Below are 12,343 nucleotides of genomic sequence, written 5' to 3'. Positions count from 1 at the left end.
AAAAAGACTAAGTCTGGGTGGCAGCATATGTTGCTCCTAAAACTGTATATATTGTTCAGCATTAATGGTGCCTTCATAGATGTGCAAATCACCTACGCAATATGCAGTAATGCACCCCCATACCATCAAGGATGCTGGATTTTGAACAGTGCGCTGATAAGAAGCTGGATGGACCCTCAGCCCAGAGGACCCAGTGTCCATGATTCCCAAAAATTATTTAGATTTGTCAAACCACCGGACATTTTTCCACTTTGCCTCAGGCCATCCTAAATGAGCATGGGCCCAATGAAGGTGGCGGCGCTTCTGGATCTTGTTCATAAATTGTTCCTTCTTTGCATGGTAGAGATTTAACTTGCATTTGAGGATGCATAGACACGTTACAGATTCCATGTAATTTCCACTAAGAATCATGTCTGTTTTTAATGCGATGCCACCAGTGCCCGATCACGACCATCAAATATTGGCCTTGTGCCTCATGTAGAGATTTCTCCAAATTCTCTAAATCATTTAATGATACCGTAGATGAGATCCCTAAACTCTTTGCAATTTCACATTGAGAAACGTTATTCAAACTAGCATTATTTGCCTGCATAGTCATTCACAGAGAGGGGAACACCAGAATTGGCAAGCCCACCATCGGCTCCCTGTTCTCTTCACAGATGAGCAGGTTCACACTGGGCACATGTGACAGATATGAGAGTCTAGAGATGCCGTGGTGAACATTATGCTGCCTGCAACATCATCAAGCATGACTGGTTTGGTAGTGGGTCAGTGATGGTCTAGGCAGGCATATTCTTGGAGGGTCACACAGACCTCTAAGTGCTAGCCAATGGTACCCTGACTGCTGTTAGGTACCGGGATGAAATCACTGGTGCAGTGGGCCCTGGATTCCTCCTGGTGAAGGACAATGCCTGGCCTCGTGTGCCCAGAGTGTGTAGGCAGTTCCTGGATGACAAAGGCATTGATGTCATTGACTGGCCCGCACATTCCCCAGACCTGAATCCAATGAAGAACCTCCAGGACGTTATGTATAGGTGCATTCGCCGCCGTCAAGTAGCACCACAGACTGTCCAGGAGCTCACTGAAACCCCGATCCAGGTCTGGGAGGAGATCATCAGCAGTCTCATCAGGAGCATGCCCAGATGTTGTCAACAGTGCACACAAGCACGTGGGGGCCATACACACTACTGACTCACATTATGAGATGTCGTGATGAAATTCAAGCAAGTTGGAACCGCCTGTAATTTCAATTGTTTACTTTGAGTTTCGGTGTGTGTTTGAATCCAGCCGTTGTTACTTCACTTTGTTCAACGAATAACACAATGTAAAGTAAAGATTTTGATCTTTAATATATTTCGAAATCCCAAGGAGCAAGCAACAACGTTGATGCACAGCGGCTAGGAAAAACTCCCTAAGAGCGGCAGAAATTTAGGAAGAAACCTAGAGAGGAACCAGGCTCGGAGGTGTGACCAGTCCTCTTCTGGCTGTGCCAGGTGAACATTTTAAGAGTCCAAGTTGTAGTGATTAGTAAATGCATTTGGGCTTTGTCCAGAGTCTGTCAAACCTAATCCAGGTCGGATGCATGACCAGAGGGACAAGGACAGGGACAACCGGGTGGGGGGGTTATCAGACTGGCAGCCATAGTCGTCAGGTATCGTCTTGATCTGCAACACAGCCAGGAGGACTTTGGACAGTGGTAACAACGAGTCTTTAGAGCCCGGTACTCAGGAGGTGTGGGCCAAGATCTCAAGTCCCCATGTCCTAAGTTTGAAAGTCTGACTAGTGACAATGACTAGTCAGGCTACAGGGAGGAGGTCAAGTGCCTGGTGGCATCTTGCACAGATAACATTGGCCCTCAATGCAAAGAAAACCAAGGACTATAGGAAATCAAAATGCTGCTGTCGCCCCAGTTTTCATTGATGGCACTGAGATAGTGTGTCCAGTAGGGGTAAAGCCGAACCCGAATACGGTATTCGGAAAGGCACAAATAACGTGGTTTTTACAAATACTTATTTCAAACAAATACTTAAAAAAATATTTGTATTCGGGAACAAGAAAACCGTTATATCAAAAAGCTCTGTTTTCTCATGAGACCGCAGTACATGCCCGGATGAGTGAGTGACGTTCAGTCGGGGGAGGGGAAAAGAATAAAAGCGGTAAGTGACACAGGCTGCTCCACACATCTCCATTCTCCACACAGCAACAGAGAGCGCTCAGCTGAGCAAAAAAACTTAACAGCGTCTCAATTTTGTTTAATAGATTTTTGTACCTTAACTGGGTTCCAAAGGCAATTTATAACTTTCAGAAAGTGGAGTTTGATCGGGATATTATTTCATTACGCTGCAATCGGGTGAACCAGCCCTAACGCAAAAAAAAAATTTGAATTTTACTCGAATACAAATAGAAATACTTTTTCCCCCTTAACAAATACAAATACAGATACAAATACTGGCTGCTTTGCACACCCCTAGTGTCCAGCTTCAAATTCCTGGACGTCCACATTTCCAAGTACCTCTCCAGGTCCCTCACCACCACAGCCCTGTTCAAAAAGCCGCAGTAATGCCTGTACTTCTTGAGGAGGCTGAATAAATCCCGCCTGTCTTCCAAGATCCTTGTGAACTTTTACCGCTGCACAATCAAGAGCATTCTGTCACAGTGTGGTTTGATGGTTAATCCTTAACAGACTGCAAGGCCCTGCAACGGATGGTGAAAACCACCCAGCACATCACGTGTACCCAGCTCTCAGCCATTGTAGACCTCCAGCGCAAGCGTTGTCTGCGCAGTACACACATCACCACCAGGGACCATTCAGAACCACGCCACAAACTGTCCCACCCATCAAGAAGGCGGTACAGATCTCTGTTGTCACACAAGCAGGCTCAGGAACAGTTTCTTTCAATCGACTGTAACCCTGCTGAACTCTGACCCATCACTAACCATACCCATCCTTTGTACTACTGGACTGTCACTGCCTTACAAGGTCTGATGAGGAAGTTCAGTTGTCTACAGGTACATGTCATTGCTGTTATTCCTGTACTTCATTTGCGCATATTTAGAACCACTACTGAACTTACAATTGCAATTGCTACATACACGTCTACCTCGGAAACCTCACTGCTGCCATCCCTGCATTTTAGTTGCACATGCTACCCTACTCCTTCAATTTGCCTTGATTAAAATTCAGAATGCCATTGAGAATTGCCACTTGCACCCACACAACTATATCGATCAGCCATAACCTTATGACCACTCACAGGTGAAGAGAATAACACGGATAATCTCGTTATCATGGCACCGGTCAGTGGGTGGGATATATTTGGCAGCAAGGGAACATTTTGTCCTCAAAGTTGATGTGTTAAAAGCAGGAAAAACAGGCAAGAGTAAGGATCTAAGCGACTGAAAACGGCCAAATTGTGATGGCTAGACGACTGGGTCAGAGCATCTCCAGAACATCAGCCCTTGTGAAGTTTTCCCGGGCTGGAGTGGTCAGTACCTATTAAAGTGGTCCAAGGAAGGAAAAGCGGGGAATCAGCTACAGGGTCATAGGCGGCAAAGGATCACTGACGCACGTACGGAGCGAAGGCTGGCCCGTGTGGTCTGATACAACAGACGAGCTACTGAAGCTCAAATAGCTGAAAAAGTTAATGCTGGTACTGATAGAAAGGTGCCAGAAAACCGTGCATCACAGTTTGTTGCATATGGGGCAACGTAGCCACAGGCCAGTCAGGGTACCCATGCTGGCCCCTGTCCATTGCTGAAAGTGCCTACAATAGGCATATGAGCATCAGAATTGGACCACAGAGCAATGGAAGAAGGTGCCTGGTCTGATGAATCACAAATTATTTTACATCACATGGATGGCCGGGTGCGTGTGCGTCACTTACCTGGAGAACACAAGGCACCAGAATGCACTATGGGAAGGAGGCAAGCCGACAGAGCCAGTGTTATGTTCTGCGCGGAAACCTCGGATCCGACCATTCATGTGGATGTTACTGTGACACATACCACCTACCTGAACATTGTTGCAGACCATGTGCACCCTTTCATGGCAAAGGTTTCATGGCAACCGTATTCCCTGATGGCATTGGCCTCTTTCAGCAGGATAATGTCCCCTGCCACAAAGCAAACATGGTTCAGGAACGGTTTGAGGATCACAACGAGTTCAAGATGTTGACTTATCCAGATCTCAATCCAATCAAGCATTTGTGGGATGTGCTGGACAAACAGGTCTGATACATGGAGGTGCCACCTCGCAACATACAGGACTTAAAGGATCTGCTGCTAACATCTTGGTGCCGGATACCACAGCACACCTTCAGAGGTCTAGTGGAGTCCATGCCTCGACGGACCAAGGCTGTTTTGGCGGCAAAATTAGGCAGCTGGTCATAATGTTATGGAGGATCTGTGTATTTATCCCAGTTGTACATACACTCTATTTAATACCTGTACATTTTCATCCCTCCTCTATTTGAACTTATGGTTAGATGCAAACTGCATTTCGTTGTACCGTACTTGTTCAACGGCAATGAAGTTGAATCTAATCTAATCAAATCTCTGGACGCTATCATTCAGCATGGTGTTTTATCACTGGCGCAAGATTTTACATTCATCACTCTCAGTTCAGTTATATGCTTCAGTTGGAAGAGAGTCACAGATCTAGAAGGGCCAGACATTTAGTTATTTAGTTATAAAAGGCAAAAACTTCCTGACTATCTAAAAGAGAAAATTCTTCGGAAAAACAGCAGTTACCAAACATGGTCTCAAGAACAGAAAGGGCTGGAGATAGCAAGGACCTACTCAGAACTGGGTAAAAATGCTTTTGACAATTTTGACCCACTCTCACTAAAAGCCCTTCCAAGTAACTTTAAATTAAATGTTTTAATGCCTATAAGACATTAGAGAATTCTTTGAAATTCTCTTGTCAATTGTGATTGTTTTTATTAATGTGTGCTTTATTTCTATTTTGTACGTGATTTTATTGTTGCAATACAGGGACCTGTTAGAGACCTACATTTCTCTGTATACCTGTAAATAAATCACAGGAAATAAAAAAAAAAACAGTGCAATAGGAGAGAAATATAAGGTGCAGACAAATTATCCAGTCTGCAATAAATCTAGCCAGCACTCTGAGATGGGCTCGGAGTGATACCATACTAACGCACATTTTATTTACGATTACAGATAGGAGTGCAACACACCCCTAGTACACACCTCTGAATGCGTAGGCTCTGGTCCTGGTGTCCCTGTGTGGCAATCATGACGTCAGCCTCGTCCAAGACAAAAACTTTGATCTTCTTGGGGTCGATGAACTTGAACTTCAAACACCAGTCCAGCATGGTGCCTGGCGTCCCAATTACTATCTGTTCCTGGAGCTGAGTACCTCTCTGCACTGGGGGTGAAGGGAAGGAAGACAGGGTTGTGGGTTTGTCCACACAGGGGGCCAGTGTGACAATGTATACTTACTACTGTGACATGCACGGGATAAGTGTTCGCAAAATTACGTAAATGTTATTTACTCTCAATAGTGCTGATGCAATTTTTTTACTGTACCAACAATGGAGAAATAATAGCCAATTACTGAAAATGATTAGTTAATTAGTTAAGAGGTCACCAAACCATTAAAGGCCAATAATTTTTTTTCACTCAAAGTGATCAACATCCTGTTTTTAAGCACCAATAATGACACCTTAACATACACACCAGAATGTCCTATTATCAATAAAAAGCTCAAAACACACAAACACAATAATAGCAGTTTTTTACAAAACAAACAAGGAATTTGTTCTGGCCTGTTGGCGCAACAATTTATACAAAAGGAATTAGAAAAATAAAAACAGTGGACTGAAATATGTAAGGGGCAGGATCTGTCCAGTTGAGGGTTGTGTGCGCATGTGGGAAGGGGTTATAAATTTGCCCAGTTGAGAGTTGCCTGTCTATGTGGGGAGCGGGCTATAGTCAGTTTTGTTCTGGGGGCATGTTCATGAAGCCTGCTGCTGGAGGAAAGAAACTGTTCTTGTGGTGAGAGGTTTTGCGTTCATTTTAGAGCTCTGAATAGTCAATTTCCAGGGTGAGACGGATTAGCTTCAATGATTGCCACTCAGCTCCGGTCCTGGAGGTGTCTAGGTTGTGTACAGACAGATTGCAGCCAATCACCCTGGCTGCAGAGCGGATGATGCAAAACAGCCTGCCCATGTCCTTGGCAGTGGCTGCAGCGTACCAGACGGTGATGGAGGTCAGGATATACTATGATGGTAATGTAGAAATGCACCATCATAGTCTTTGGCAGGCTGCTGTGCTCTCCTCTAATGTAAGAGAGGTTATATTGAGCTACCACTTGAGGTCCTGGGCGACTGTGGTACCCATAAAGCAAAAGGACCCAACAGAGTTGACTAGGGCGCCACCCAGGGCGATGGGTGGAGGGGCAGCAGTCCTCCTCCTGAAGTCCACTACCATTTCCATTGTCTTTAGAGTTGTTCTGACTGCACCAAGACACCAGATGGCCAATCTCTCACCTGTAAGCGGACTCGTCTCCAACATAAATGAGACTGATGAGGGTGGTGTCATCCGCAAACTACAGGAGCTTGACAGAGTAGTGACTTGAGTTGCAGCAATTGGTGTACAGGGTGAAGAGCAGGAGGGACAGGACACAGCCTTGAGGCCACGAGAACTGTCCACAAACAGGATTCTGGTGGTCCCAAGGGAGTCCAGATGCTGGAGGATGAAGTGAAGAGCCATGTTGACCACTTTGTCAACAACCTTGCTCTGTAGGCAGGGGGTCTAGTACTGGGCCGGTGAGGGTCTTGAGGTGGAACAGCACAAGGCGCTCAAATGACTTCATAACCACAGAGGTGAAGACGATAGGTCTGTAGCAGTGATTCTGTTGGGTTCAATTTACCGTGGCGTTCCGCCATGGAAGAGCTATCAGTTGAAGCTAATGCATGAATTCTAATGACAGCTTGTTTTAATACAGATGTCGCTCATCTAATTCCAGCTCCAAAGGGGTGGTCTGCATAGGGGCATACCTCATTATACTGCGGTACACTACAGCACATTACAGTGCCATGCGGCATTGGACAAATACAAATGTAAAACATCTGTGAGAGCATCAACACTCGCCTGAAACTGCGGTTATTGAAATGTTTACGTCTTTTCAATCTAAGCCTGTGTGTCTTTTTAAATGGCCATTATATAAAATTCATATCAGCAGAATATTGTCAACTATCCTATTCATGGATTGCCATGTTGCTGTGTTTGATTCTATCATCTCCCAACTGTCACGCAGCACGCGCAAGTCAGGGAAACAAAATTAGCTGTGCAGGGACTCTGAACAGTAAATCCTAACCAGTCGGAAACATTGAAGACCCGGCGCAGAGCACCCTGCAAAGGAATACTGCAGAGTAGGGTTTGCTGTTAGGGAGAAGAGGATCGATTAAGAAAATGAACCCAGTGGACAATGAGACAGAGACTAGGGATGATTTGGTGCTGAAAAATAAACATCTGTAGATTGGGAATATTTTGGGTTCCAGGGATATGTCACAATGTAATGTAGGCCTAATATAAAAAAACAGTAAGACAGTGGTTAGGACAACTAACAGCATCACAACAAATCTAGGAAAACTGTGTGGCAAAGTAGTCTCATCTGGGGGGGGGGGGGTTGCCTTCAGTGACACTTTGGATGAATTACATAGGAAGCTGGATCATCTTCATGGTTCTATAAAATAATCGATAGGCTTATTGAGACAATGTTTAAGATTGTGTTTCTCTCCTAATAAAAATGGAAGTTTAGAGGTAAAACGGATTTTGTCCTGCTGCATGTGATCAACAATGATCATCAACATTACACTTCTCTCATTGTTAAGTTAATTTGCATTCAATCCCAGGGAGCATGATCCTGTATCATGGGTTATCGTCCATTAAGAGTGATTTGCACTTGGCTGGGGACCAGTGTTATTATAGTTTTGCATTTATCATTAGTTATTTTAATATAATATTTTTATTTTGTTTTTAATTTGTTTTTAAAGCAGGTTTGCTAGTTTCGTTTTTATTTTAAATCCTTAGTTTTAGTTTAGTTTTCATTAGTTTCAGTGTTAGTTTTAGTAATTTTTTTCTGATATGGGTTATTTGAGGCGAGACTCAAAAGGTCAGAAAAAGTATTGTGTAATAAAAACTCGAAACATACCATTTAAACAAATGTACTGTATTCACTTAAGACAGATGAACAACCATCCACAAAAGACAATTATAAAAGATGTCACTCGGTGCTTTACAACAGTACATTAAATATAGATGTGGGAACAAATATGTAAAGTCTACACAAGACACAGCATTAGGCGCATAGTGTGTAATTCTGCTTTTGAGGTGAGATGAACAGCATGTACAGTATTAAACCCATTCATGAGCCACACATGACATTACATTCATTGGGAGCCTGAAGATTCAGGATGCCCAATCTGAGAAAAAATTTAAAAACCCAATAACCTCTAGAGGTAATTACATTGAATATTTTGGACACAAAGAGCACTTAGTACCTTGCCAGCTGTCTGGCTCTATCAATCTATTTTGAGATGAGTTTAAGATGTTTGTGCTTCTAAGGCTGGGCGGTATAATAAAAAAAACGATATACTGGTCATCATGTGTGTACTGCCATTGTGTTTTCTATGTTAAATGTATTACATTTATGTATTTACAAATTAGTGTAATTTCGCAAGCTACAACGACTGAGAATTCTCATTTTGGAATTAAAGGCATCCCTACCAAACACATGCACTGCGTGTTGACTCAAACAAACACACAAGGGAAATGAACATCAAGAAATATGTTAGAGGTGAAAGAAAAACAATGGAGGATCCAAGTAATAGAGTTTTTGAAGATACTTAAATTACCCCAAGTGAAGAATTTGTGGTTAAAATCAAATAGATTTATATTTATGTTCTGTAAAAGCACTTTGTGACAACTGCTGATGTAAAAAGGGCTTTATAAACACATTTGATTTAAAAAGGTGCAACATCGATAGTATGGCTTGGTTTTAAGACAACAGACACAAAACAAAAAAACACATTTAGCAAGATATGCAAGCAGACTGTGGTTATAAAAGGGGGAAACACGAGTAACCTCTAGAGCCATCTAAAAAGCTACCATGTGGTCAAATATGGTGAAAGTATAAAGAAGCGGAAAACATCCACCGGTGCCAGGTCTAAAACGACATTGTTTGAACCAAAGCACAATGGTTGCGTCATTTTCAAGTGGATGCCCTTATGCGAAAAGCAAAAGATGGTGGGACCTTACGGATTCAATAACAGCACACATCGCCAAGGACATGGTCCGCATTCAGACAGTATAGAAAGAGGAATTTAAAAACCATGGTAAAAACTTTGAATCCCAGGTATATACTGCCAAGCTGAAAATACTTTTGAGGGACAGTCTTGCCAAATAAGTACACTGAACACCGTGAGAGTGAAAATAGAGATTCAAAACATGACACTTTGCCAGGACAACAGACATACGGTCAAGCCAAACATAAAAAGGCTTACATTAGCCTAACTGTACACTTTATAAGTGATGCCTAGAAGCTGAAGAACAGATGTTTACAAACAGCTTTTTTCCCGGAGAACCATACAGGAGAGTTGCTTGCCAGGGGCTGAGGGAAGCCTTAGAGTTATGGGGACTGAAAGAAGAATGACTTGTATGTCTCACAACTGACAACGCATCAAACAGGGTAAAAGCCATGGAGCTGAACAGCTGGACAAGACTGCAATGTTTTGGTCACCAACTTCACCTGGCCATCGATAAGTTTAAATGGTTGCCAAAATATTTTAGCAAATACGTAGCTAGTGTTATAAACAACCAGGATGTCAGTTATTTATTCAATATTAATTAACTTAACGAGCTAGCTAGCTTAGAATTGATGGCCAATTTTTGGATTCATAAACTGGAGTGTTCATCACATGAATTTAAATGAATAAATGTTACTGTAATTACATTAAATCGTAATTACTGTAATTAAACTTTGCACCCAATAAAACCCAAACAGTTAAATAAAATTTCATGTAATGTGTAATATGCTATTATTCATTATCTAGTGATTTACATTCTGGTTCGCGTTTCAATTCTGTTTTGAATATAAGTAAAAACGGCATTGTTTAATTTAGTAAATATTTAGTTGGTATACATACAAGTCCTTTATTTGTCCGGGGGCCTCCCCCAGATAGGGCCACAATGTCACCGGACCCCTCTGTCTCAGCCCCAAGGTCTTACGCGGCTATATTATTGTGCTGGGGGAGTAGGGTCAGTTCTCCTCCACTATAAATCCTAGTAGATCATCATTTTCCCTGTCGCCTGTCGTTTTAAACTTAGGAGGACATGAGGTCCTGTCCCACACCTGAGGAGTACTAGGCTTGAAAGACTCATTGTTGTCCCTGTCCAAAGTCCTCCTGATTGTGTTGCAGATCAAGACGATACCTGACGATTCCAGCTGCCACTGTGCTGACACCTCCCCTGTGTTGTCCCTGTCCGTCTGGTCATGCTTCCGATCTGGACTAAGTTTAAATAGACTCTGGACTCAGCCCACATGTATTTATTAATTATTACAATTTGTACTCTGAATATGTTCACCTGGCACAGACAGAAGAGGACTGGTCACCCCTCTGAGCAAGGGTCCTCTCTCTAGGTTTCTTCCTAAATTTCAGCCTTCTTAGGGAGTTTTCCTAGCCACTGAAATTCAACACTACTGTGGTTTGCTCCTTGGGGTTTAAGGCCGGGTGTTTTGTAAAAGCACTGTGTGACAACTGCTGATGTAAAAAGGGCTTCATAAATACATTTTATTGATTACAACCCCCTATTATCAACACACCCAACAGCAATTTTGAAAAACATCTTACCGAATACTCATTTAATCAAGACATCAATGTTTATGATGATTATTAGGGACATAGAAATGTTGGCTAGCATGTCATTAATGATCATTTTGGAAATTTATGGGGAAATATTAATATTTTCAGGTAGTTGGTTAGTGGCGTAGCTAAAAAATACAGCCCCCTATTATCGGCCACCATCCCCAATTATCGGCCATCTCATTCTTTTGAAGAATTAAATTATATTTGCTTTTATTTGTATTACAAATGACAGATCATAGTCTTCTCTGAAGTGTCTACTAAAAGTTGTCGCTAGCTTTCTTGCCTTATACTAAAGAGAAAAAAGGACTGATCACTTGGATATTACATGACGTCTGGTCTGTAATACACTTTGAATTTCATTAAAAAATGTTTACCTCCATACATTTCTATAAACAATTGTGGTGGGCCAGCTGAAATTTGTAAGCAGTTTAAGATGTGATGAAACAGTTGACAAAAACAATTAAAAAGAACATATTCTTTTTAATGGAAGACATAGTTTTGCTGTTTACATTTTTGCACCCACCTAAGCACAGATGGCACAGTGAACAAATTCTCAGGAAACCCCAAGTCTGGTTTCCCACAATGCTGAATAAAATGATGATTCAGTGAACTCTACAATTGATCACATCAAGCACTTGAACACATTACTAACAAACAGTATGGGAGATGCACGGAACCGCTAATTCCTTGCTGGCCATTAACTCCAAAAGCCTTGGATACCCAGAAAATAAATGAATTTGCTGTGAAACACAAAAACAGGTGCATTGTCCTTCTATTAATAAAACAACTTGGAAAACAACTGGCTATATAATTGCGTTACTATCTTTAGCCTTTCAGTGTTTGTGCATTGCATTAGTTGGTTAAATGCCAAGCATTTAAGTTCCCTAAAAATGCAAAAAGTGCTAAGCACTCGGCAGCCGATAGGCCATGTGTATCTGAAACGCTTTATATTTTGTTCTCATATTTAATAAATCATTTTACAAATACAAGTTATAGCCCTAGACTTATGCAATTAAGTTATTTGTTGTTGTTGATCTCTCTACTTTATGTACAGTCTCCATCTCATCTTCATCCGCTTATCCGTATCGGGTCTCGGGGGCAGCAGCTCCAGCAGGGGACCCCAAACTTCCCTTTCCCGAGCCACATTTGCCAGCTCTGACTGGGGGATCCCGAGGCGTTCCCAGGCCAGTGTCGAAATATAATCTCTCCACCTAGTCCTGGGCCTACCCCGAGGTATCCTCCCAGCTGGACGTGCCTGGAACACCTCCCTAGGGAGACGTCCAGGGGGCATCCTTACCAGATGCCCGAACCACCTCAACTGGCTCCTTTCGACGCAAAGTACAGTCTGTACACTCCATATGCTATTACGCTGTTTAATCATTCAAGTGTTGTAGGAAAACAGAGTAGCAAAACGGAAGACAGTTATTTATTTGAAGAATTGTATTGGCCAA

The 12,343-nt window shown here is 42.4% G+C and overlaps 1 protein-coding gene across 1 annotated transcript in view; it reads right to left on the bottom strand.

Annotated features, from left to right (window-relative positions):
* The window catches only part of ddx19 (DEAD/H (Asp-Glu-Ala-Asp/His) box polypeptide 19 (DBP5 homolog, yeast)), a 42,579-nt gene that overhangs the window by 15,989 nt on the left and 14,247 nt on the right, over window positions 1-12,343 (bottom strand). The window contains exon 8 of the mRNA XM_010904718.4: window positions 5,212-5,389. Coding sequence (XP_010903020.1) covers window positions 5,212-5,389 — 178 coding nt within the window. The remainder of the gene's footprint in view (window positions 1-5,211; window positions 5,390-12,343) is intronic.

This window comes from Esox lucius, chromosome 17 (assembly GCF_011004845.1).
Source record: "Esox lucius isolate fEsoLuc1 chromosome 17, fEsoLuc1.pri, whole genome shotgun sequence".
Taxonomy (NCBI): Eukaryota; Metazoa; Chordata; class Actinopteri; order Esociformes; family Esocidae; genus Esox; species Esox lucius.
Note: the sequence above shows the minus strand (reverse complement) of the source record. Positions and strands in the feature narration are given on the sequence as shown.